At 45.8% G+C, this 26,930-nt stretch overlaps 1 protein-coding gene and 1 long non-coding RNA gene across 2 annotated transcripts in view; both read left to right on the top strand.

Moving 5' to 3' along the window:
* Window positions 1-3,826: 3,826 nt before the first annotated feature.
* Window positions 3,827-5,080, top strand: LOC109514848 (uncharacterized). Its single transcript, XR_002168068.1, has 2 exons — window positions 3,827-4,725; window positions 4,873-5,080. It is a non-coding gene; the product is annotated as an uncharacterized LOC109514848 (long non-coding RNA).
* A 687-nt stretch (window positions 5,081-5,767) lies between these two features.
* Window positions 5,768-26,930, top strand: part of cacna1ha (calcium channel, voltage-dependent, T type, alpha 1H subunit a) — a 75,640-nt gene continuing 54,477 nt past the window's right edge. The window contains exons 1-2 of the mRNA XM_019868242.1: window positions 5,768-6,230; window positions 7,189-7,661. Coding sequence (XP_019723801.1) covers window positions 7,213-7,661 — 449 coding nt within the window. The 5' untranslated portion in view covers window positions 5,768-6,230; window positions 7,189-7,212. The remainder of the gene's footprint in view (window positions 6,231-7,188; window positions 7,662-26,930) is intronic.

Here is a 26,930-nt window from a genome sequence, read left to right as displayed (position 1 = left end):
TGGACAATTGTGCTTTTTCGGGGCCGGCTCTCATTTTAAAGATAGGCGATAAGCAGAGCTGCATTGTTCTCACATTAGCTGACCGTCTGACTCAAAATAAAGGAATAACGTGCAGCTAATTTGTCGATGTGAGGCGGGGGGGTATTTGTATTTTGCACGCGTCCCATACACAGAGGTAACCTTCGGTTGGTTCGGTTGCCTCCGCGTGATGAAACGCTCTCATTGACATTGCTTACTTTCCACTCTGGGGGGCTCGGCTTCATGTCGTAAAAGCAAAACAGTCGGCCACCGTGAACGCTCAAAGCCCAGCGCGGTGGAAACGGAGGCAGGCGAACGCGGGGAGGAAGGCTTCCGCGAAATCTGGCCCGCTGGCTGTCAGCTTAATGAAGGTCTGGCTCAAATGCTGATTGCAGCAGTAAATGGGCAGCTGGCCCCTAAAAGGCCCTCGTTTTTTTGCAGTAAAGGGAATCGGTTGAATGAAATGTGCAACCATTCCAAATCCTTTGGGTATTTTGGCAAACGCGTTCTCACCGATATGTGATGAGGACACCTGGGAAAAATGTGCCTCGTATGTCTCCTTGAAATGTGGGTCATCGCATTTGAATGCGCAGACACCCACCAAAACTAAGTTCAACTCGGAAAAACACCCATTTGGAAGCCTAATTAATATTTTAATGTAAGCACGGGCAATCAGCCTTTTTAGTCAACTTGGGGATTGAATTTGAATGTGCTGAAACCTTCCTCAACTCAGTTCGAACTGAAGAGACCCATTTGAAAGTGTAATTAATTTTTTTTTTTTTTTTAATGTAAGCATGAGGAGGAGACTTTGCTGCTCGGTCACCCGGCAGCGTTTGATCGCCTCGGAGTGATTTCAGGCGCTTGTGATGTGAAGGAGACGCCCTCCCACCGCCTGGTGCGGATGTGCGGATGGGCTCAAGGTCTCTCTGCCTTCAACGCCTCAGTGACAAGATACTCCTGTTAGCTCCCGTTTAAACTTTTACTGGCATTGTGATCACCGGCGATGTGTGCTGCTTCTATTGTGCAAAGCTGCAGCGGAGGGGGGGAAAGGGGGCCGCGAACTGCACTGACCACCGGTTTGTCATTCCGCTTCATAAAAGCAGCTCTTCTATACAGTATGTTGATGACTTTTAACACGGTCGTTTCAAATTGGACGTCATCCTCAGACCGGTGCAATTTCATGAGATCCGGAGAAGAACTGTATCAATTATTTCAATTTTTTGGTTGACTTGATTTTGGGGGTTTTATAGTCTCTATTTGTGATCGATTACGAGCAAAGCGGTGTGTGATTTTTTTCATTCCTTCCATCCAGCCGGCTATGCATCATGTCAATGCATAACTCACCCCCCCCTTTGTTTTTTGTCAGCTCCCTGTGTCACTACAAGCTGGCGTGAAATGTGCCGGTAGGCTTTGCTGGTAGTGACGGGAGGTAGTGGTGTGCTGTGTGTGAAGGTGCCTTGCATTTTTTTTTTTTTTTTTCCTAAAGGGGGCATCAGTCTGACCTCTCCTCTGCCTCTCGCTTTTTTGTTTTCTGCACATCAAAGCAGCCAGGATGCAGAGGGGACGCAAAGCCGCAGAAGGAAAAATAACATGCCATCATAAACCATTTCAAAAATAGCTCCGCTAAAACAAAATGTCACTATAATTGTAACATCATTAATTGTTTGTGTTGTGTAAGTGTAGCTGCTATCCTTTCTCAGCTGTGTGTGTTTAATGCACAGCATGTTTGCATGTATATTTGCACTGAGGATTGAGAGGAAGAAATTTCATCTATGCTGCATGTCATACATAAAGCATATTTGACAATAAAGATGACCTTGACCTTGTTTTTTTTTTTCTCTTTGTAAGGGATATATGTCACTTTTTCATGCAAGCAGAGTCCACTGTACAGGGTGGCTGAGTGCCTTTGACTGCTGTTCCATACTGTGTGTGACTGTGAACGCGTGGGATTATGCAACTGCTTCCTCTGTTCCTTTTTGTGTTTACGATTGCCAAGATATTTCCCCCCACGCCCTAATTGGAATGATTACATTGCTACGTTGCTAGAAAGAGGGGCGGAAAAGACTGAGTTCAAGAACCCCCGACGCCTCTCTTCTTTTACGGTACTTTTATTGCACTCTTTCACATCGGCATCCGTCTCAGTGTACTTTTCTCCGAGCTCAATAATGCATACGCAATAATGCATTCCACGGATGCATATTTCAGAGGCTTTGCACGCCCAAGTGTCACTTTTGTGCACACTTGCGTCACACATGCACTGTGGATACTGTAAATGCCTGCGCTGCTGTTTGGAGGGAAGCCCTCCCAACTCTTGCGTGCCGAATCCCCTCCTCCTGAAATACGTCAGAATGCCTGATGGGAAGTCTCAGGTCCCCCGGGAGAGGATCTGGAGGAGAACACGGGGAGTAAAATATAGCCATCCATCAAAATGATGTGCATCGGAGATGACGGTGACGTAGGAGCGGCGAGATAATGAGGCTTCTCCTGAAGCGCCGCGTGTGGTTTGTCATCAGCATCTTTGACGTGTGCAAGGATCGCAAAGCATTTGATAGCATTTTTCTCTGCCTTTTTTATTTTCATTGTGCGTTTTTTTTTTTTTTTTGCTTCATAATCCCCCTTTTTTTATTAGATTCAGTCATCACTTGATTGCATGGTCCTGCAGCCAGACATCATTAAAATGTAGGGGGCGCAGCGTGCGCCATCGACATGGCCCGGTTTTGCCACGCAACTGCTTGAAAAGGAATATTTGAGTCTGGCTGAGTCTTCTTTTCTACTTTTTTAATCCTTTGAACTGTGAACCTTTTTTTTTTTTTCGCGGGGCTTCTTCTTTCTCCGTTGCCTTCAGTCATCCCGTTTGGTAGGTCCCCCCCCCCCAAGACAAGACACGGAGATGAGAAAAGCAGGAAGCGAGGCGGGATGATGCAAGCGTGGGAGTCAAAGTGGAAGGGAGGATACTGGATGATGGGATGTTGGGGGATGGGGGAAGCGGTTGGGACGGAGCGTGCACGAGAGAAGGCTGACAGTGAAGTATCGATTATCTGTAGGATGCGCGGGCCAATTCCATTTCAGTTGGACGGGTGGCAATACGTACTTGGAATAAAAAGGTGTGTGAAGACAAATGTCCCACCTCCCTCCCCTTGTGGGATGACTGAATGCACGAGTTGGGTAGCAGCTCATTCTGGTTTTTAATGTGTCCTTTTCAATACATTTCAAATATAATAAAAAAACAAAAAGACATGTATAAAAAAAAAGTTCTGTCGGAATATCGTGTTTTATTTGGCTGGTGTCTTCGATGTCCCACCTCCTTATTGCGTGTGTATTTCTTACTCTGAATTTTGGGGATTTATTGGTTATTTTGTAAAAAGAAAGAAAAAAAAAACGTTCCCATCGGAAATAATATAAATAGACCGAGTCGTTTCTAGAGCGAAACTCATAAATGGCTTCACTGTGAAGGGAAAAGTTTCCAAATGACATTCTAAGATTCTTCGCGGTCAAGCAAGTTTATAGAAATAACCGAACCACTCATGAAGCGGACCGCTCGCCGATCTTGTTTCAAACTACTCTTGAAAAAGTGAACCTCTGCAAAATGTCAACGCAATGATCGATTGTGCCTTCACTGGCGCAACATGTGACATTCTCGCGTCTCTCTGCTTTGAACGTGAGGCTCGCCGACTTCACTTCACGTGATTCTCAAACCTTTGACGCATGTTGAGTTGAATCCCGGTGAGGTGCCGCTTGTGAGCTTTGCATGATACGCCGACAACTTTTGTGATTTCATGCATGACTAACTCCCAATTTAAAATTTTTTTTGTGTGTGTTTGAACTCTGAAATCCTTGACCTCGGGGACTGCTTGCAAAATGCGGCTGTCGTCGACGGATGGCTCTCATGCGTGTTTACTCCTGCGAGATGGGAGGCCGACAGGTGGGAGAGTGAGACAGGTGTCGGGCAGGGCGTGTGCATGAGGAGGTTTCGTCTATCAGTGCCCTGCTTGCGTCTGAGCACAGCTGAGAATGAGCGTTCGCAACCCCCCCCACGCAAAGCATTTCCTCCATAGACCGCTTTTGATTGCGATTCCTCTACAAGACGTAACATCCACTTCAGCGCAGGGTGACTCACCGGGGCCACAAGCCGGCGATGAAATTTATTGAAATCGCTTTGTGACGCGTGGACGAAATCTAAAAGTAAAAGCGGACACACACACACACACACACAAAATAATGCATACGTACGGTCTCATCTCCAAAATACTTGCTGCAATTTGTGACCCCGGATGAGTCGACGTGTGTTCCAGAATCTCATTGTCTGTACGTTGGACTTTTTCACGGGTGAGGTCACGAGGTTTCTCGTCATCCTTCGGTTTTCACACGCACGCATACATAGCGGCTGCAAATATCAGCTATTCTTGTCTCTTTTTCACAGCTGACTTCCATTGCTTGCTCTCATCATGCGGATCACAAATAGAAAGGAAGTTCACGTCGATGTCACCCAAAGCTTGTCTGCTACGTATCGGGTCACCTGGCCGTGACACCGACAGGAAGTCACAAAGAATATCAAGTCATTTCCCACCTTTTGCAGCTGGGAGCGTTTCTAGCCGTGTACAAGTGGGATTTTTTTTTTCCCGTCCATTCATCCAGACGTCTATTGCGAGGTTACGGATGAGGGCTCCCAATCTCTTCTGTCGCTCCTTTCGGCGGTGTTTGATGTAGGTGAGTTTAGCACTCTTCAACTCCTCCTCCTTTACGATGATGTCAAATTGTTCATTTTCTTTTCCTAAATTGATGTGCCGGCTTTTTTTTTCTTTCTCTCTCTCTCTCTCTCTCTCTCTCTCTCTCTGCTATATGATTGCTGTTCAGATTTGAACGTAGCGGGCAGCTGTCGTTGTGATTACGCGGCGTCTGGCAGCTTCTTTCTATTAGTGTTGATTCAGGAGGGGCTGCCAGACAAGCTCCTGAACAGCAGGGCTGTTAAGTGGACAAATGGCCAGCGTCAAAATACCTTAACTATTTCGGGAACCATTCAATATCCAGTTCCGTCTTCACAATTAAACATCCATGAAATATATTTGCGTGTATATTTCATGCATGTTAATGTATTTCAATCTTTGCGTCAGATTGGAGTCTTGGGAGACAATATATGAAGCAAACTATTTGGTACGCGTGCTGGTGGTGTGAAGTGTGGCTGCTGCTGCCTTTTATGCCGTCGACGAGGTTTGCGACACATTTTCAGTGAATTAGACTGTAAAAATGGTGTCCAGTTCCTCTTCTGATGATTCGCCGATTAATGGGGGGGAGGGAAAAGCGCATCTCCAAACTGCAGGGGAATAAGGGTCGTTCTAAGATTTTTTTAGTGATTGACTGATTGACTGAAATTGATCACATTGAAAATGCGAGCTAGCTTTATTTTCTTGATCCAAAAATAAGCGTTTTTGGAGCGAAAAACGGGCCATCCTGGCCACGCAGTCCCTTGAACTTAATCATCAAAATCTCAGAAGTGGCTTTAAGGATAATGCAGTGCAGAACACACCCTTTCTAACTACAAAATTAGAGTGTGAAGACTTTTTTTGACAGTGTCAACTGAACGTTTGATTAGTCGAAGCCAGCCACCATTTTTGGCTGATGAGTTGGCCATGCCAGTTGTGTAGGTGTATGCGTACACCGCAGCCTGAAATATTCTTGAATTTTCTGCCGACTCCATCGAGATGCACGAAACCCCGCGTGCTTTGCGCGCCCACGCTGTCTCCCCCCCCCTCCCCCATTTTTTTCCTATTGTGCACGCGTGCGCCGTCTCTTACTCTGCACTCCATCTTCAAAGCCGGACATGCACGTCACATGTCAGGGTTCCCGAGTCAGGCAAGGTTTTCTCCCCTCCCTCCTCATATCCTCCGCGGAGCCCGAGCCGAGCAGCCCACGCAGTCTGCGTGCGTCTCCGCTCCACGCTGCGCCAAGGCACCACAGAAAGAATGGACGCGCGGATGGAAGGATGCGCAGAAACGTTTCCGTAGAAGACCACCGCAAGAAATTCTCCTCTTGTGATTTTTATTTTTTATTTTGAATGATTTTTTGAGCACCTGTAGGATGAGCTTCCATCTCCGAGACCAAGCAGAAGTCGGATTTTCGAGGTGAACAACAACAACGGCTCTCTCCGGTTGCTGGGCGCGCTGGAAACAAGCAAAGAAGCGGATCATGCTTATGGGAACTTCCGTCTCCTTCAGGTATCGTTTTCAAACGCACTTTAGTCTGCGCTCTAAAAATGGTTTGATACGCCTTGAGTCCATGTGGGCACTTTTAAAAGGAAAACCGATGATAGACGCTCCCTCCTCCCCACGAGGGCGTATCATCCGATACCGATTGGCGCTTACATTTGATAAATTTTGAACAGCTAGCCGAGTATGGGATATGTGATCATTCAAATGTATTTCTTATATTGAGCTCATCTGGAACGGCTGTGACCGGCCAGATGCGCTTTTTCTTTCTCACGTCTCAAAACAAAGGCCGCTCGACAAATGGTGAGATGTGAACGTACTTCATCAGGTGATGTTGTTGTTTTTTTTTTTTTAGCTCATGTAATTTTGAAATTGTATTTCACTTAATGCAGGCATCAGGATTGGAGGCACGTTCATTCGCTCTCTCTCTCTCTCTCTCTCTCTCTCTCTCTCTCTCTCTCTCTCTCTCTCTCTCACAAACACCCCCCCCCCTTTTTTGCGCATTTCTTGGCCACTATTGCGCGGAGTGGGCTCCAAAAGCTCCACTAGACCAGAGACAGAGCAGTCCATCTGTTCATCACATAGCAACAGGAAGGGAGAGAAAGAAATCACACCAGTCCCACAGTGTCACACTGGCATTCTGTGGCTCCAGTTACCTTCAATGACAACAACGGATCCGATGAAGCCACCCGATTATGTATGTACAATATATACTGGATATGCAAATGGCTCTTTTCTCCATACATGTGAATATTTCTCCGGAGGGAAGGAAGCTTCAGCAAGGAAAGAGCTTCACGAGGTTCAAAGAAAGCATGAATCTTGCTTGAACTGGATTCATTTTATTATTATTTTTTTTTTGATCATTGGTGTCTTCATGTTTCGTCTTGATTCCATCTCCCGTCACCGCGACCCCTCCCGCTTTCCACCTCTCGCTAACCTCTCTCTCTCTCCTCTGACCTCCCCTCAGAGTGTATCGGCCTGATGCTCTATCATGACTGATGGCGACGGGAGAGTGCAATTTCAGTATGCAGATAGCCCGGAGGGGCACGAGCGGGAGCAGGAGGGGGTCTTGGAGGAGGTGAGGCTCGCTATCCTGAAATCCCACCAGAATGATGTAGAACCCGGAGGCCTCTGTGATGAGGAGCACATGGAGCGCACCGGTAGCCGTAGCAGCAGCAGGAGGAGGAGGAGGAGGAATGATGAACGAGGAGAAGACGACGACGTGCAGCAGGAGCAGGAAGTGCAGGAAGCGGAGCTGGAAGAGGATGTTGGGCCAACACTGGAAGTTCGCATCGTGGCTCCCATACGGGATCCGGACTGCGTCTCGGAGGAGGAGGAGGAGGAGCAGCAGCCGTACCCGGCTCTGGCCCCCATGGCCTTCTTCTGCCTCAAGCAAACCACGCGGCCTCGCAACTGGTGTCTTCGCGTTGTGTGTAACCCATATCCTTTCATGCCACGGAAACTTCAGCGTTCCTGACATCTGGTAAGAGCAACTTTGTCGTCATTTCTGCCTCGGTGAGTCATGAATTCCGAGTGCGGCTATGGTCAGCGTACTTTACTCTTGTTCTTGTTGGCTTTGCAGCCTTGTGGCGACATATCTTTGCTCCCGAGGAGCAGTTGACACATCATTTTTTTTTTTCTGTGTGATCCAGATACAGTGGAGCCTCAGGTCAAATGACTACCGAGGTCATATAAAAGAGAATCATTGTTTGGGGAGGGTAGAAAAAAATTTGTCGTTGTGTGTCAGACATCATTGTAATGCACAGTTCAGCAAGCGTCGAAGGATGAACTGCTTTATCCTTTTTGGATTTTTGACTTAATGATGGAAATATTGTTTTCCTCCGCATTCCATGATTTCCTGTCGTTTAAATTTTTTTGTTGTTGGAGCATCATCATGAATGCACAAGTAGAAGTTGATGAGGATTCGACTGCTTGTTGTGCACGCTGTCGAATTTGAATTTGGTCGGGTTGATTTGAAATTCATTGTCAGAAATCGGCTCCGGCATACTTAATGTGGAGTTTGCACGTTTGCCCTGTGCATGCTGACTGTCGCTTTTCTTTGGGTACTCTGGCTTACTTCCTCCAACATTCCAAAAACATGCACGTTCGGTTCTTTGAAGATTTTAAATTGCCCATCGTCCTGAATGTGACAGTGAAAATGTTTGGCTGGTCAACCACTGTCGCTTCAAGTCAGCTGGGATATCCTACCAGCTCACCCGCGTTTGTGCAAATGTTCTCTCAATCCGGATACATAAACATTTACATGTTCCCACTAATTAGAGTGCATTTTTTCGAATACAAAATCCAGCTATATTCTCATGAGAACTGGCTGGGCTAAAGTAAAAATGTAAGCAAAAACTAAAGTTAGGGACTTGAGTCACGAGGGAACCCAAACATTGCCTGCCTTTCACGGGATTGCATCACAGGCTATTCCAGAGGAAATGTCCCATTGTGCATTTCACTTGTTCCATTTTGACTTGTCGTCTTGGCATCGTTTTGCAGTTGAATTTGTCGTCTGTTTTGTCCGGTTATCGTGATCTATTTTGACCACGTGCTCGATGTTTCACTTGAAGTCCCCGAAGCAGGTTGTCGTGTTCATGTCTTACAGCATGAATCTGTGTGGGCAAAATGCGCTCATCCCTCATCTATGTTTTATGGTGCCCCCGTGCACATCTCTGTCTGGCAGCCATTTTGTGCTTAAGAATCATTCATTTTCAGACTGTGATGCGATGCAAAATCGATTATTTAGTTATTTTTTTAAGCTTCAGTTCATATCCCATTTGGTATCTTTTAGTCGCCTTCAAATAAATATCCCGCCTGCACAATTCTCATCCGTGGGCTGTTTTACCACTCTGGCACAGTGACAGAAAAGAGCATGATGCGCGCCAGAATGTAAACATCAGGAACATAACTTGAAGACAAACCACTGCACCATCTATCTATCCTTTGATATGCCCCCCACCCCCCCGTACATTGCGGTCTCGTCTGACAATGTCTGACTTGACTGACATTTATTCCCTGGTGACATGCGTTGTGGGAAGGTTTTTACAGCAGAAGAAGTGGGAAGCAGCTTGTTGTTGAGGTCTTGCCGGCCGTGTCCTCGGTTCTCTTCTGTAAAGAATACCGCATGACGTTCTGCTGTATTGTGTAATTGTTTTTGTCTCTGTGTGACAGCTCCTTTACGACCTGCGTTCGACCGGGCTTAGTTACCGATTAGAGGCTGTCTGGCCTTCTATGGCATGTGAAACTGCCCTAGCATTTCAGTGACATTCAAACAACACGAATCAAACGCGATAAAATGTGATTTATTTTGACGTAAAGGGAAGGCGCAGAAACAGAATTTCAGTTTTTTTTTTTTTTTTTTTTGGGAAGCAAGGCAGTTTTGTGTGAGAAGAAACATTCCATATTTTACGTGGGTTCTTCCTTGAGTTGACCCAAATGAAAGAGACGATGTCAATTACATTTATATTAAACTCATTCAGTACCAGCTAATTCTAGACCAAGTCTGAAAAGACGTTTAAAAACGTCTTTGGGAGTGAATGAGATAAAATGACATCTTTAGAGTCGTGATGATATCATCACCATGTCATGACCGTGGCAACCCAATTTTAGAGGTGGACCGGTCATTTCGTATGGATTGCGTTAACGCCGTGGCAAATGTGAGTTGTCACAGTCGTATGCAGCGTTTGGATCAAGTCCTGCTCGTGTTTAGCCCAAAGAGTGGCACCTCGGCGGTCAAACGCACACTTTTCCTTGCTTTTGGGCAACCTCGTGTGACCGAGCAAAACGGTATCCTTTATTTAGCCACACCGGGCAAACTTTACAAAGATAACACAGATTATTTTTTCTTCAAATATTGCAGATTTAATAGCAAGTATGCCCATCAATGATAGACAAGTCACACAACAATGCCGTCGGTGACAGCGGACTGGTTGGGAGCCAAACGCAAGGGCAAATCGACACAAACCATTCACGCTGACTTTCATACCCGTAGCGTGGACGATTTAAAGTCTTCACTGGACCTAACGTGCATATTTTTGGACTGTGGGAGGAAGCCGAAGTGCCAGGAGAACATCCGAACTCCACTTCGGAAGGGCTGATTCGAATCTGGAATCTCTCAGTTGGGAAGGGAGACGTGCTAACTAACCGCGGCGCTACCGTGCAGCCTCTGGAGAACTAGGACGGCTATGTAACAGGTAACAAGAGTGTTTGGAGTGCACATCACGACTTGATCTACTGTACACGTCAGAAGGCAGCGGAAACAAAATAAAACCAACCCCAATTCTAATATACTTCAATCACCTCCCCGCTATTCCGAAACACGTCAAGTCAACACAAAATAAACAGGTATCATCCGTTGGGAATCCCCTCTTGAGATGAATACTGTCGTTTCATATGGACGGCCAGTGCCAAATGATCTTCCCATTAAAGTAAAAGACAGCATAAGTTCACTGACTGAAAAGCCATTGAGGGTGAAAATGATACATTATCAAGAGTGTATTTTAAAACTAAGTGGAGCAATTTGGCAGACCCACGTGGACATTTGGAGCACCTACTTAGGGGCATCTTATTGGCACTTATCTCAATGTTGCATTTTATGTACTGTACAGTGTAGTGAATTGGGAATTTCTCCATTGTGAGACAAATAAAGATGTTCTTATTTTATCTTATAAACCTCGAAGGACATAACGAATCTGTACGTTATCATTCGTTGTAACCATTTCCAATAAAATGGCCGCCAAACTACAATGTAGAATACAGTAAGATGTAAAACCGTGAACATGTAATACAGTATGAACATGTCACTGACAAATACGTGCGTATGAATTAAAAAAAAAAAAAGAAAAAGATTTTAGATGACACGAACCAGACAACTGTGGCGTTCCAACGTCATCACTGAAAACATTCAGTCAGCAAATGTTACCCGACAAAGCCAACTGTCGTCGGTTGAAGTCGTCTCGGCTGAGCTCCGTCGGGGAGATTCCCTTTCGAAAGTGAGAGACAACTTCATCCTTCTCAGACAGCCAGATTCGCTTCCGTTTACCAGCAACTTCAAAATCAAGATCGCGCACCGTTACAGTTGCGCGCGTTTACAAAAGATCGATTGGGTATCTGAAAGCCATCAATCATGCGTGACAGTAAAAAAAAAAAACGGTTGATAGCGAGGTACACGATTAACATGACGGCATTTGGGCCACACGGCGTCTCTCGTTCATCACGTTTATGATGCCGAGCGTCATCGATCGAGCGGCGCGCTCGCCGACACAACAGCCGAGGTGAGCTGCGGGCGATTGCAGTTATTCATGTCGTGGACTTTTGACTTATGCTCGGTCCATTTTTATTTGACTCAGGTGAACGCACATCCTAAAATATCTTCATGCTTGATTGATGACACAAGTACACTGAAATACAAGCTCGGGCAAGGAGCAAATTCAACTCGTCAGTCAAGGTACCGGATTCTGACAAAAGTGCACCTGAAGAAGTTCTGGATTTAGTCTGCCCGTGTTGGGCTAAAGTGGGGCATTGGCACACCGGATCCGGTCGATGGTGTCGTGTTTGGCGAAAAGCCGAGCTGGATGTAGCAGTTTGCAGCCACTTTGTCAGATGAATTCACAATTGGTGGCGGTTTGCACACACGCGATTAAGAGACAATCTTTTTGTTTGCAGTGGACCAATTAAAAGGTCAACCTTTCTTACCTTTTGCAGAGACAAAAAGGCCACCCAATTCTGATTAAATGGAATAAAGACAAAAAAAATCAAGCTTTATTTGCTCTTGCGTTGTCGTATTTTATTTTATTCCTTAATTGATAGACTTTTATTTGAAATACAGAAACACGGGGCAAATTTTGACCCCCACTTTTTAATCATTCCATGCAGGACTTGTGACATCATTTGCCGTTTAAAGGCTGACAAAATACCAGCAAAAAGGAAAACAAAACGTGGAATAGAATCACAAGATGAGCGGCCAGCCGGGCTGATTAGATCACATCCTAGCGGCCAGACAAGGATCATCGATTTTAATGAGCGCAGTCTTCCTGTATTCATGTCACCTTAGACAGTCACTAAGCATGCCGAGAGGGGCTCCTGTTTCCTCCATAAATGAATACAAGTGGAGGCTGTGCGAGGCGCACTCGTAAATTTTGCGGCTGTTGTGCTGAATCATTGACATGTTCACATTAGAACGTGATATCCATTTTTATCCGACCTATTTGATGTTGGGAAATTGAGCTGTCAAAGTGGCACATTTGAATGCTTTTTTTTTTTTTTTCAATAGGGAGAAAATTGTATGGAAATGTTTTTTTGTTTGTTTTTTTATTTTTGAATAAAGGAGAAAATTGTATGGAATTTTTTTTTTTTGGAATTAGGAGAAAATTGTATGGATTTTTTTTTCTTTTTGAATATGGAGAAAATTGTATAGAATATGGATTTTTTTTTTTGGTGTGTGTGTGTGTGTGTGTGAGTGTGAAGGACAAATTGCATTGACCTTGAAGTCACCCGTTTGATCCTCGCCTCCTGTCACTCGGACAAATATATTTTGGGATGTGTTTGCACAGGCCCGCGCCTCAGTGCTAGCGTTGCCGTATCCCATGTGTATTTATCTTTGCATATTGGTCTGTGTTTGTGTTTGATGACTCATCGCATTTGGCTCGAACCGGCGCTCACGGCAGATTGGGGGGGGGTCATGAGGTGTTCATCGCTGCGGAGACGAAGCGATCCCGCCTCGCTGACGTATTAACTGCCGGCGCACTCCACACCCCTTATAGCGTGGGTGCATGTGTTTGTATTGTCGAACTCTGACCTGCACCGTTGTTTTGTCGGCTTTTTCTGAAAGGAGTTTTATCTCCCTTATTCGCCACGCCGTCTTCGGTCTTCGTTCAGAAGCTCATTAGTGATTCAATTGTCTTGCCAAGGTTCTCTTAAGTCCTGTAACGTAATGAGTGATACCTTTCATGAAGAAGATATGAATGTCTGGGCATTGTGAGATCAGTGGATGTTAAAGTCATGCATTTGCGGGAGTAGGAGCATACTGAGACGCCGCGTTGTGTCAAGCACATCATAATATCAATTATCAGAGGAAATGATCACTAAAGAAACTGGATAACGTCATTTCAAAATGAGCAAATAATGATCATAAAATGCTGAACTGTGCCTGCTCAACCGTGTTCATAATTATCTCAAGTACAGCAGCTCCCATGAAGTTGAACACAATCCTATCCGGGACTCGGATTTGTCCCCCTTAATCACGAATCAGAATTGAAGTAATCATAAAGTCTTTTTTTTTTTGAAGGAAGTTTTTGAAGTCATTTTTCAACATTCTGTTCATGTATTGCGCTTCTTCACATGAATACAAATCCAAGTACAAAAACGAGGGTAACTGCATGTCAGGCTACACGTACTTTCTATGCAACGTGTTCACAGTTGGACTGCAAACCTCTGAAAATAACCGCCAACAACTCCTACCGCATTTGACTTTGAAGGTTCCGTTGTACACGACGGCCCTGTAAACAAAAGGCACTGTGCTAATTAAAAAAAGTCCATTTATCCTGAATGAAAGTCACTTGTGTGAATAATTAGCGATTACAAATGCGACTTGTTAAGCAATCTGTCGTAAGCTCTCAAATGTTTCAAGATGTGTGTGTTTGTGTAAAACGGGGACACACGAGTGTGTGTCCACGGTGGAAAAGGCTCGTGTGTGTGTGTGTGTTTGCATTTGAGAACGTGCTGCGGTATTATTTCCAGTTCAGGGGCTTTTTATTTATCCCCAGGCTAACTGTTTACGCACCGCTTCATGAAATGATCTGCAATTAAAGGCGGGTCCCGAAACTCGGCTGGATGTGTGTTGTCACACAAACGACACGTGTGGAAGGAAAATGTGCGACAGCGTTCAAATTGTTGGCTTGTGAACGTATCCCACTGAGAGGTGAAGGCTTGCGAGTGTCGGCGAAGGTAGCGTATGTTGAGTTGCCGTCTGAGTTCGTGCAAGGTCGTCTTTTTGAAGATGTTCAGATGAGAACGCGACATTCATTTCCGTCCAACGCCCCCCCCCCCCAAAAAAAAATCTTTCCAATCATATGTTCAATACAACCCCGCGAGCCTAACGACAGCATTCTGATTAATGTTGCATTTGTGGAAGCAGTCAAATCCATTTTTTTTTTCTCAGGGGGCGGCCATTTTGGTGAAAGGTCATCGTGGGAGGAGCTCATGTTTCGGGTCACAGGGTTAATCTGACAATATTGAGTTTCCCGCTTTGGTGCCTCAATAGATTCATAATTTCAAATATCGTTTAGCCTCCGACGGGTCGCTGATTGCTGTCGTGGTTCGCTCGCCTGCCTTCCGTGCAAGCGACGTGGGTTCATTTCTCATTCAGTGAATTTGTCTGAATGTTGCCAATTTTGCCGAAGGTCAGCTGGGACGAGCTCCGGTTCACCTGCGACACTGATATGCAAAAGCCATTTAGAAAACGGAATGGATGGACTCTCTCTAAAATTGTTCAATTTTCGATTTTTCTTCATAAGACTGCATTTTGAAAAACGGAATCGGGAACGTTTTGTGCCACTGCCACATTTGTTATGGCCAAGAGTGCAAAACCAAACCATCCGAGTAAACTGTTGTTTTTGCCCGTAAAACTTAATAACAATGTAACGTGCCTTTCACTGGAAAAAAAAAAAAAAAAAAAATGCCCGGCTGCTGCGAGAACAGCCGTCGACAGACATCTGCCACCTGCGAGACATGCATCGCTTGTCACCGGCTTGCTAAACCGTCCCGCGGCCAGATCCCATCACACAAGCCAGGTTGGCCACGTTCAGAGGTGGCGTCATCCAAAAGGAACAAAAAGAGAACAGACTCGTTACAGAATGCACGGATTTTCTGCGTCATGTAGCCCGGCGGCCTTTCTCTCCCGTGTTCGCCCGGTTATTCTTTTCACGTTGTTCGTCATCAACTTGAACACAGAGCCGAGCGCGTAGACGTCGGAGCACGAAGTCGATGGCTGTCATGGCCGCCGGGCAGACTTGATTGGTTGATTTCGATATCCGACAAAAAAACATCACCGGCAAATCGCCCAAGAAATGTCGACTTTGAGCCAACAATGTGGTTACTTTAATACGAAAGCACCCAGAATTTGGAGTTCTGTTTTCAGAGCGTACGCATGTTCTTGTCTTGTTGATTCAGATACGTGCTTGAACTTCCTGCGCAACATAACACGTTTGTTGTTGGCATCAAACGACACCGCATCACGCCGTGACTCTTATTTTGAAGATCTTCTTCCGGTGTACCTCATCTTGCGGGCCACGAGTGAACACGAGCAACAATGATGATGACAATGATGATGATGATGATGATGATGATGATGCTCTCCTTTGGCTCTTTTGCGCTACCTGCTTCAAGCCACAACAATTCACCCCCCCCACCCTCCCCTCCTCTCCCAACATTCTCCCTCCCAAAAAGCTGCAGCTGTTACCAGGTGCTCGCTTTGTTTGTCTTTTTTTTTTTTTCCCTCCCCCCTCTCATGTCTTTGTTCTTTGCTGCTGTGTGAGTGTTGACTGCAAATATATCAAGTCACTTGTCGATTCCCTTCTCTATTTTAGCGGTCGCTCATAAGGGACTGAATCAGTTATGCATGTTTAACCCCTCTCCGCCAGTATTACAACCTACACACACACACACACACACACACAAGCATAATCAGAATAGTTTTTCCTCATTCTTGACTGTGAATACAAACACAAGCTGGAAAACTGAAGCCACTTGTCATGGTTCTTCTCCATTTTTTTTTTTTTTTTTTAACTTGGCATGAACCGGCAGAGGCAATGATGCCGGGCGATGAAGTCGACTGCGGAACAGACAGCGGCTAAGTGTAATTAGGTGAGGTGCGTCTCCAGACGTTACACAGGTCCACTTAAGCGTTCACGTTCACCCAACCGGGATGCTTAAATAATGCCAATTAACCCAGATGGAAATGAATGTGATGAGGAGGAAATGACAGCGCAGTTCTGCCCAGGGGACACTTGGCAGGGTCGGGGGGGTCATGAGTGGAACCTTGCCAAAAGCTCTTTACTGCCTGTGTTCCATCCAGAGGGTGCTTAATATTCACTTATGCTTTTTAGGTCACATTTCCATGTTGCCTTTGTTGGTGAATCGCCGAAGCGCCGTTCTTAATGAGCTTTTTCTTTCTGATCCGCGTGCGTATGTTTTTCGGAGTGTTTTGAGTCGTTCCCCCCTCGACCGTGAAGAACATCGCAGCCCTCGCCTTGTTGCTGATCACATTACCGGCTGAAAGATGGTCGGAATGATGGGAACACGTACGGCGAGAGGCAGTCCGTTTGTTATGGACCATTTTGCCACAACTGCTTTTTTTTTTTTTTTTGGCCTAGCAATGTTTCGCAAGCGAGATGTCAGAACAGCTCACTCACGTGCATAACAACACTGGCGCGCCTTCGTTTCTGCAGAGGAACACTTTGTAGATTTTCTTGTGTGGAGTCAGCTCTGATGTTCAAAACGGCATTCAAACGGGGCCACGGGTGGGAGTGGATGCAAGGATGAACACGTGTGTGAGGATCCACATCCATGCGCGTGCGTGTGTGTGTGTGTGTGTGTGTGTGTGTGTGTATGTGTTTGTCGGGTTGAAAGTAAGTAATGTAGAGATGGATGAATAAATAAAAGATGTGGGAAAGCCATCAGCATCCAGCACTATGTTGTCATGGCAATGCCGACCAGTGTGTGTGTGTGTGTGTGTGTGTGTGTGTGTGTGTGTGTGTGTGTGTGTGTGTGTGTGTGTGTGTGCACGCGTGTGCGTGAGAAGCAAAGGAGAGCTTGAGATCATATCGCTGCAATGTTTCAGCTTCTACCCCCATGCAACATAGAGCCCTTTAAATGAAACAAAGAGTATCCCTTTCTTTCTTTATGTGACATCATAATAAAAGTCAACATCAAATGAAAATAACACCCAGGTTAGCCGGCAACTTGAGGGGTCACTTTGACCCTTTCAAAATCCTTCTTAAATCTAATTTATAACCATATGAAATAGAAGCCTCTTCCCTGAACCTTACACTGGGCGGCTCTATAAAAGCTTCTGCACGGGAGCTACCGAGAGAGGCTTTTACAGAGCACCAATAATGCATCGAGCTGAATATTTAACCGTCTCTCCTGAGAGGTCTGAAAAACTGCAGCTTCTCTTGCTACTCTTGCGCTCCGCAGCACGTGTCCCTGCTTTGTCTACAAAATCGGGCCGACCTGCGCGGGAGTGCGTGAGTGAGTGAGTGAGTGAGTGAGTGAGTGAGTGAGTGCGTGCGTGCGGCGAGAGATGCAGTTTCGGGTTTGCCGATTTGTGCAAAATGGAGCAAAGTAGTACGACTCGGGGCATGACTGCAGAGTGGCTATCGGCGGTGAAGAAGCGTGACAGGTGAATTTCAAAGCCAAGTCACTCGAGCAACTTTGAACAGCGTTCGTGGGTGGGTGTGTGTGCGTGAGAGAGAGAGAGAGAAATGTGAGAGAGGCGTGGGCGAGAAGGGGGGCAGAGAGAGGAAAGAGAAGAAAAAGAGAGACGAGAGAGAGAGAGAGAGAGAGAGGGAGAATGAACGTAAGAAACGTGAGAGTGAGGTAGAGGGAGAACTCTCGGCCAGTTGCTTCATCCTGGCTTGGCAAAGATGCTGGACTGGAAACTCTACCTGGTTTCTAGGCAACGGAATAGCACCGCTGCCCGCACGTTGCTCCAAAGTGGTGGTGGGAGCTTATCCAGAATGTGTGTCACCATGAGTAAACATATTTATTCTTTATGAGATCCTCAACCTCTCATTTATAACCCCCCCCCCCCCACACACACACACAAACAGTTCATACAGTGTCCAATTTAGTTTGGCTGACTTCACATCCGTTGGAGGGTGTAAAGCGCACCAAACTGAACTGACAATGAACCCACAAAGACACGCGCGCCATAAAACATCAGACGCGGCGTCTGTTTTGCTGCCCCCCCTGCCCAAGTCCTCTGACGTCATCCGAGTCGGTGGCGTTTCGTCCTTTGCGCGTCACAATCCATCACAATTCGGGCGACTGAATGATCCGCATCTGCATCAGTTTCTTCCAGTCAGATTTTGTCACCCTTTATTCCAGACTGTGTGCACCGACCGCCTTGTGCAAGTGTGACTCAAGCGCGAACCATTAAAGTGTTCCCCTTGCGCGTGATCCATTGGAGTCCGGATCGAGCTTGTCATTGTTTGTGTCAACACAATCGTGCTCGCGGACGAGTGAGTCGATGTGAATAGAGATTCGCTCCTGCAGTGCACAGAGACATACATTTGCTTTTGTCCATGACATCTGTTTATTGGTTGTTGCATCGCGCGTGTGTGTGCGTGTGTGTGTCCAACTCCTGTTAAATGTCACTTTGGCTTTAATGAAGAAACGCCCCCCCTGTCTGTTCTCTAATGGACCTCTATTATCACAGTTCAAACACACACACACAGATTGAGACACAGCGCTTTTCCCTGACACACAAATATGCGCTTGAGCGACATTAAAGAGTGTCACGAAGCAGCTGACCCAGCTCGAGTGTATGTATGTGTGTGTGGGGGGGGGGGTGCATGTGTTTAAAAAGCCTGACTTAAGCTGAAGTGGCTGCGTATTGCCATTCCTAAATTGTTTGTGTTGAGAGTCCGCTCCACAGAACAAAAAGCCTGCAAAAATGCCGAGAGAGCCAGCAGCGCAAGAACAATGCTGAAAATGGCACCATGCAATGAGGGTTTTTTTTGTTTTTGTTTTTCAAGTACGGTTTTTATTCAAGCGATGGCAACCTTAGATGTCAATCATCATCAACGCAAATTGCTGCCAATGTCCATAAAAAGGCATGTGGCTTACTCATTTTTGCACAGTTCTCTGCTGAATTATCGTCTCTGCCTCGGTGGTTCCCGACAGTTGATTTTGATTTGTTTGCTCTTGGGTAGAAATGGAGCTGGCTCATGAAACTTTTCCGTAAGGCGGATGGGACCTCTGTCGAGATTTATCTTGAATTTTAGGCTGAATAATCCCTTTAGCAACTTTCCTTCCATAGAAGTCTCTTGTTTTGTGGGGGGGGGGGGCTCCTTAAAAACAAGTAAACAAACTTATAACCTCAGCACAGTCTTACTGGGTGCCATATTTTCCAACAAGAAATGAAGACCCTCATAATAAACACAGGAAATATATCTAAAGATGCCAGGTTCCCTCTTCAGGTGAAGGGATGAACCCGCAGCCGGCGCGCTTTGTGATAAATGACAGTCTACACGAAGTGGGAGGGGTTTGGAGCTCATCCAATTTCGGAATGCGATGCCTTGATGAGCTTTGTGCTCCAGTGAGTGCCATTATTATTTGTATTGTCATCATTCTAGTATCGCCGTCCCAATCACTGAGCTAAATTTGCTCTTGATTCATGCCAGCACTTAAACTTGGTCCTCCCTCCTACTTGAATTTATCGCCTACTTGAAGAGTTTATGCACGGATTATGGAGCCATAACAACAATAGCAGTGTAATCTTTTTTTTTTTAATTCACTGTTGTGTGATGAATGAGCGTGGTCCAAAGTGGCGTGAAAATGTGCAACAGCGTCAGCAATAAAACACTGCTGGGAGCCTACGGGAAATGAAGCTGTCAAAAAGCAGCAGCACAGCATGTTGGGCATTGTTTGAAGTTCTTTCTTCATACGACAGACAATGCTCTATACTGTTCTGGGTGAATTTTTGATATTCACAAATTTCCTGTGAAAACTCACTCCAGATTTGTGTGTGTGTTAAAAATATACGGGAATTCCAGCGTTGTCGAAATGTTGAAATCGAAAACACAAAATGTACCCAGTTGAGAGCTCACAAAGCACGTCATCTATTTTTTTTGGGTGGTGTTTTGTGACAGAATTTAACTCCTCAAAACAAGTCCAGTTGAACCGTAAATGTATGTTCAGCACATTTTCATTCTCCCAGACTTGTGCCTGTGCGAGTATGTGACGTAGCTTCTCTGCCAGCAGGGGCGCGACAACACGCGTGTGAGTGACGGACCTCCTTCGCGCTAAGCTCTGATCTGGTTTGCTCTGGTTCAAGGTCTCGAGTCGGAAATTGGACAGGCGTTCCTTTCGATGAGGCAGATCAGAACGCATTGGGCTAGCTTGCGCGCGTGCGTGCGCTCGAGTGTTAGCGGAGTCAAATGGGGGGGGGGGGACAGCGCCTCCAGCCTCAGATGTGATGCAAAGAAACCATGTAAAAGTGATGAAAAGATAAGATTTTCACACTGATAATTTCACACATTTGAGCTCACGGCTTTAGAACATCACCCGACAGCCTGGGGGAGTCAATTCAGGTCTCTAGCTTCATGCTATATTGGCACACTTGGTTTCCTCATCTTGAATAATTGCCAGACCCTGCGAGTTCACTTGTACGCCATGACATTTTCGCGCTACGTGTAGCATGGAAACTTCAGTTCCCTTTTTAAAGGATACCTTTTGTGCGTCAACAGACATGGTCTGCCTTTCTTGACAGTATCTCATTTCAGTGGCCACTTGTTGCTAGGCAGAATGCCCCCCCCCGGCCCCCAAAAAAAAACTCTGGCTGTCACGCTCACAATCACATATGGTCCAGAAAGTACTCCATAAAAGATAATACACAACTCTAATGACGAATGTATTCATTTTATAAGTCCCGTTAAATGTTTGGCATACTGGCGGATGAGTGATTAGCACGTTTGCCAGACAGTTCTGAGGCCTGGGGTTGGAATCTCAGATCCGAGCATCCTGCATGCTCTTTGCCTGATTCGTGGGCGTATTTTAACCGTCTAGTTCAGCTTCCTCATCCGTTTCAAAAACATCGTCCGTGTTAGCTTCACAGAAGAGTCTGACTTTCGAAAAAAAAAACGTATTTCACTTCAATGCATCATTTCTTGTGTGAGCAATTTGAAGTCTTGAGATGCCTGGGCCTTCACTAGCTCGATCCTGGTTTGAGCAGACGAGTAGACCAGATGTGCAATATTTGTATTCTCGCCAGCTTTCCTGCACAGCATAGGAATATTGATTTTATTTGTATTTCTTTTGTTTTACAAATGCAGCAATGCACCACACCGCCTTGTCTGCTGTACTGGAAGCTCTAGTAGTTGTGTCAAAGTGTGTGTGTGTGTGTGTGTGTGTGTGTGTGTGTGTGTGTGTGTGTGTGTGTGTGTGTGTGTGTGAGCTTTTCTTAACTAAGCACATCTTGATGTTTGGGAGACCTTGCATATTATTTCCTAATTTGGTAACTGGCAAGCCATGCGTGTGTGTGTGTGTGTGTGTGTTTCCCTGCTCCTGTGTGAAAAAGAATGTGTTTGCTTTATCGTATCTTGTATTTCTCTGAAAGATTCATATCAGGTGTGTGTGTGTGTGTGTGTGCGTGTGCGTGTGCGTGTGCGTGTGCGTGTGTGTGTGTGTGTGCATGCTGAGGTATTTAAAATGATGTGAGGCTGGTTGTAGTCTTGTGCGTGCGTGTGTGTGTGTGTGTGTGTGTGCATGCTGGGGTATTTAAAATGATGTGAGGCTGGTTGTAGTCTTCCTGTTTTACAGCGGAAATGATATGGAAGAGTATAAAGCCGAGAAACAGAAGAGTTTGTGAGGCGCGCAAGGAACAATGCAGAAATAAACAACGCGTAAGGCTGGCGAGAGCCGTCGGATTACTTTTCAAAGGTGGTTTGCCAGACGGAAATGACTCTGCGCACTTTGATGATGACAGCTCGACCACAGTTGCACGTTCCAGCTGATCCCTCTCTTTTAAACAAACCAGCACTTAGTCAAGAATGCCGTCTTGGCCTGCACAATCGCTACCATGGTCCACTTCATCTCGTAGAACAAAATCAACGGGGTGAGATTTCTCTCAAAGGCTACTCATATTGCTCGAGACGAACATAGCGTGCTGCGATGCTCGGTTTAAATTTCACTTCGAGAAAATGTTGATGATCAAAAAATGGAAAGCATTTCGTTATTCATCATCAGGTGGAATATTTTTTTTTTGGTCTTTGTTCTTTAACCAAGCCAAAAATATGTATTTTAAATTTTTATCCAAATAACCGATGATTTGATAGAATTTTCAGTGGGATATCCGAATCCCAAAATATTCGATGGCTGCAGCCCGACAACTGCACCTATCCATCCATCCATCCATTTTCCGACCCGCTTATCCTCACAAAGGTCGCGGGGGGTGCTGGAGCCTATCCCAGCTGTCTACGGGCAGTAGGAGGGGGACACCCTGAAACGGTTGCCAGCCAATCGCAAGGCACACACAGACGAACAACCATCCACGCTCACACTCACACTTAGGGACAATTTGGAGTGTTCAATCAGCCTGCCATGCATGTTTTTGGAATGTGGGAGGAAACCGGAGTCCCCGGAGAAAACGACACCCTGAACCGGTTGCCAGCCAATCGCAGGACACAACTGCGCTTAATGAGTCTCAGAACAGTTTTAGAAAAGACCAAGTCATGATCGTGTGCTTTTCATGGGTTTTACATGGAGGCTTTTTTATTTTGTATTTATTTTAGTTTTGCAAATAGGTTTTTTTTTTTGTTGTTTTTTTTTGAGAACATGAAGAGTAAGGAACTGATGGAAGCTGATTTATCTCCAAGGTCAGGAAGGATTTGACCATCGTCTCAATGCAAACGATTGGTAGGGAGCGTACAGAAGAATAGCAGTGCATTTTAAGTCGAATATATGTGAAAATATTTGGGAGAAAGAAAAAAAAAGCGAACTACTCATACTAAGTGCATTTAAATGCATCTGCATTATGCAACAGCTGGTTGGTTATTAGGCAGGATGCCACAACGCTTCTGGCAAACTTGCTCGAGCAATAAGCAGCACTCAATATGCAGGCTGCAAACTGCCAATGTGCCTTTGCAAGTGACTGCTGCGCCACCTTAATTTGATTCTTTTAATCACTGCCATTCTTCCTCCTTATCTACATCTGCATGCATAATTTATTGAAATTAAACCATCACGTAATATATCAGGCGGCCCGGTGGTCGACTGGTTTGCGCGTCGGCCTCACAGCGCAAGGCGTGCGGGATTCGGTTCCGACTCCGGGCCTTCCTGTGTGGAGTTTGCACGTTCTCCTCGTGCCTGCCTGGGTTTTTTCCGGGTACTCCGATTTCCTCCCGCATTCCAAAAACATGCGTGGCGGGTTAGTGGAAGGCTCGAAATTGTCCCGAGGGGTTGAGTGTTAGCGCGGACGGTTGTTGGTCTCTGTGTGCCCTGCGATTGGCTGACAACCGGTTCAGGGTGTTCACCTCCACTTGCACCCGCAGTGTCATTTTTATCCCATGAGAGACCATGCAAAACACAAATTGACTATTTTTTTTTTCCACTTTGGGACATACAGAAAGTACTGTCAAGTAAGGTCGCCATTTTCCGTTTGGTTTCCTCAAGCACGTGGCAGCAGCCCCTAAAACATCAGGAAAGAGAAAAGGAGGAAGAGGCGAAAAGGAATGCCAAGAGCAAGGCGATAGTGATGGAGGCAAGCGAGGCGTGGGGGAGCCTGCCTCGGAGCCAAAGCGAAAGAGACGAGAGAGCGGAGAAAGAGCTGGAAAGACTCAGGAGACGAGCAGAATGCTGCAAGTTTGAAGAAGGCATCAGCGTAAGGGCAGTTTTATTTTTTTCAAAACGACTTGGAAGCAAAACAGTGTTCACAGGGATGATGATGAAAATTGTGGAGTTTTTTTCTTATTCGGTCCAACCGCAACCAGGGCTGTCGTACGCTCATCTTTTTTTCTGCAGTTTAGAAACTGAAACTTTTGAGTTTTTAAAAAAAACTTAAAGAGAGAGGATTCACACGATTGTTGCAATTTGCTGTGCTTCTGCGATGACGTGGTGTCACTACAGATGACTGATCCGACGAGCAGCCCGGTCGCGTCAGCTTGCGGCACGTCCAACTGGATCCGAGGCTGTCTGCTACGAACAGCGAGAGAGTGACTGCTGTATCTGTTTCTATGGAAACCTGACTTGAGACACACTTGTGTATCAAATCATTTCACTCTCAGGCTTTCGGCGCACAAGTCGACAAATGACACATGAATATGTAAACAACGTGTAAGGCTGGCGAGAGCCGTCGGATGACTTTTCAAAAGTAGATATACATGTCACGAAATGATACCCGTGCTTCTTCGAGTTCTGATCTTATCGGGCGGTCTAGGCAATAATGTCATGTTTCCCCAGCTAAATATTAACCCTCGCCCTTCCTGTGCACCTGCTGCCATTGCAACGCCAAACTCCTTTTGTTTACTGACCACTTATTGATCAGCGCGCAATGAGACTCGTCGTGATCATTGCGCCATCTTCGTTCGAGAGCACCCGATCTGATGCCACATCAGGTGGAATATTTTTTTTTTGGTCTTTGTTCTTTAACCAAGCCAAAAATATGTATTTTAAATTTTTATCCAAATAACCGATGATTTGATAGAATTTTCAGTGGGATATCCGAATCCCAAAATATTCGATGGCTGCAGCCCGACAACTGCACCTATCCATCCATCCATCCATTTTCCGACCAGCTTATCCTCACAAAGGTCGCGGGGGGTGCTGGAGCCGATCCCAGCCGTCTTCGGGTGGTAGGCGGGTGACACCCTGAACCGGTTGCCAGCCAATCGCAGGACACAACTGCGCTTAATGAGTCTCAGAACAGTTTTAGAAAAGACCAAGTCATGATCGTGTGCTTTTCATGGGTTTTACATGGAGGCTTTTTATTTTGTAGTTATTTTAGTTTTGCAAATTGTTTTTATTTTTTTGAGAACATGAAGCGCAAGGAACTGATGGAAGCTGATTTATCTCCAAGGTCAGTAAGGATTTGACCATCGTCTCAATGCAAACGATTGGTAGGGAGCGTACAGAAGAATAGCAGTGCATTTTAAGTCGAATATATGTGAAAATATTTGGGAGAAAGAAAAAAAAAGCGAACTACTCATACTAAGTGCATTTAAATGCATCTGCATTATGCAACAGCTGGTTGGTTATTAGGCAGGATGCCACAACGCTTCTGGCAAACTTGCTCGAGCAATAAGCAGCACTCAATATGCAGGCTGCAAACTGCCAATGTGCCTTTGCAAGTGACTGCTGCGCCACCTTAATTTGATTCTTTTAATCACTGCCATTCTTCCTCCTTATCTACATCTGCATGCATAATTTATTGAAATTAAACCATCACGTAATATATCAGGCGGCCCGGTGGTCGACTGGTTTGCGCGTCGGCCTCACAGCGCAAGGCGTGCGGGATTCGGTTCCGACTCCGGGCCTTCCTGTGTGGAGTTTGCACGTTCTCCTCGTGCCTGCCTGGGTTTTTTCCGGGTACTCCGATTTCCTCCCGCATTCCAAAAACATGCGTGGCGGGTTAGTGGAAGGCTCGAAATTGTCCCGAGGGGTTGAGTGTTAGCGCGGACGGTTGTTGGTCTCTGTGTGCCCTGCGATTGGCTGACAACCGGTTCAGGGTGTTCACCTCCACTTGCACCCGCAGTGTCATTTTTATCCCATGAGAGACCATGCAAAACACAAATTGACTATTTTTTTTTTCCACTTTGGGACATACAGAAAGTACTGTCAAGTAAGGTCGCCATTTTCCGTTTGGTTTCCTCAAGCACGTGGCAGCAGCCCCTAAAACATCAGGAAAGAGAAAAGGAGGAAGAGGCGAAAAGGAATGCCAAGAGCAAGGCGATAGTGATGGAGGCAAGCGAGGCGTGGGGGAGCCTGCCTCGGAGCCAAAGCGAAAGAGACGAGAGAGCGGAGAAAGAGCTGGAAAGACTCAGGAGACGAGCAGAATGCTGCAAGTTTGAAGAAGGCATCAGCGTAAGGGCAGTTTTATTTTTTTCAAAACGACTTGGAAGCAAAACAGTGTTCACAGGGATGATGATGAAAATTGTGGAGTTTTTTTCTTATTCGGTCCAACCGCAACCAGGGCTGTCGTACGCTCATCTTTTTTTCTGCAGTTTAGAAACTGAAACTTTTGAGTTTTTAAAAAAAACTTAAAGAGAGAGGATTCACACGATTGTTGCAATTTGCTGTGCTTCTGCGATGACGTGGTGTCACTACAGATGACTGATCCGACGAGCAGCCCGGTCGCGTCAGCTTGCGGCACGTCCAACTGGATCCGAGGCTGTCTGCTACGAACAGCGAGAGAGTGACTGCTGTATCTGTTTCTATGGAAACCTGACTTGAGACACACTTGTGTATCAAATCATTTCACTCTCAGGCTTTCGGCGCACAAGTCGACAAATGACACATGAATATGTAAACAACGTGTAAGGCTGGCGAGAGCCGTCGGATGACTTTTCAAAAGTAGATATACATGTCACGAAATGATACCCGTGCTTCTTCGAGTTCTGATCTTATCGGGCGGTCTAGGCAATAATGTCATGTTTCCCCAGCTAAATATTAACCCTCGCCCTTCCTGTGCACCTGCTGCCATTGCAACGCCAAACTCCTTTTGTTTACTGACCACTTATTGATCAGCGCGCAATGAGACTCGTCGTGATCATTGCGCCATCTTCGTTCGAGAGCACCCGATCTGATGCCAAGCGTTTCAGTGTGATCATTTTGAAATCCGAAGGCAATGTCAACGACGTGTAAACGGGGGACAATGGTTGGAATGGTGACCAGCTTAAATATGTTGAAAATAATATGGAGCATAATCAAGAATTTCATGTTCTTTCAAGTGCAAAAAAAAACAAATAATCAGGAGGACAGGCACGTGGTCAG

This window comes from Hippocampus comes, unplaced genomic scaffold, assembly GCF_001891065.2.
Source record: "Hippocampus comes isolate QL1 unplaced genomic scaffold, H_comes_QL1_v1.1 scaffold314, whole genome shotgun sequence".
NCBI lineage: Eukaryota > Metazoa > Chordata > Actinopteri > Syngnathiformes > Syngnathidae > Hippocampus > Hippocampus comes.
Note: the sequence above shows the minus strand (reverse complement) of the source record. Positions and strands in the feature narration are given on the sequence as shown.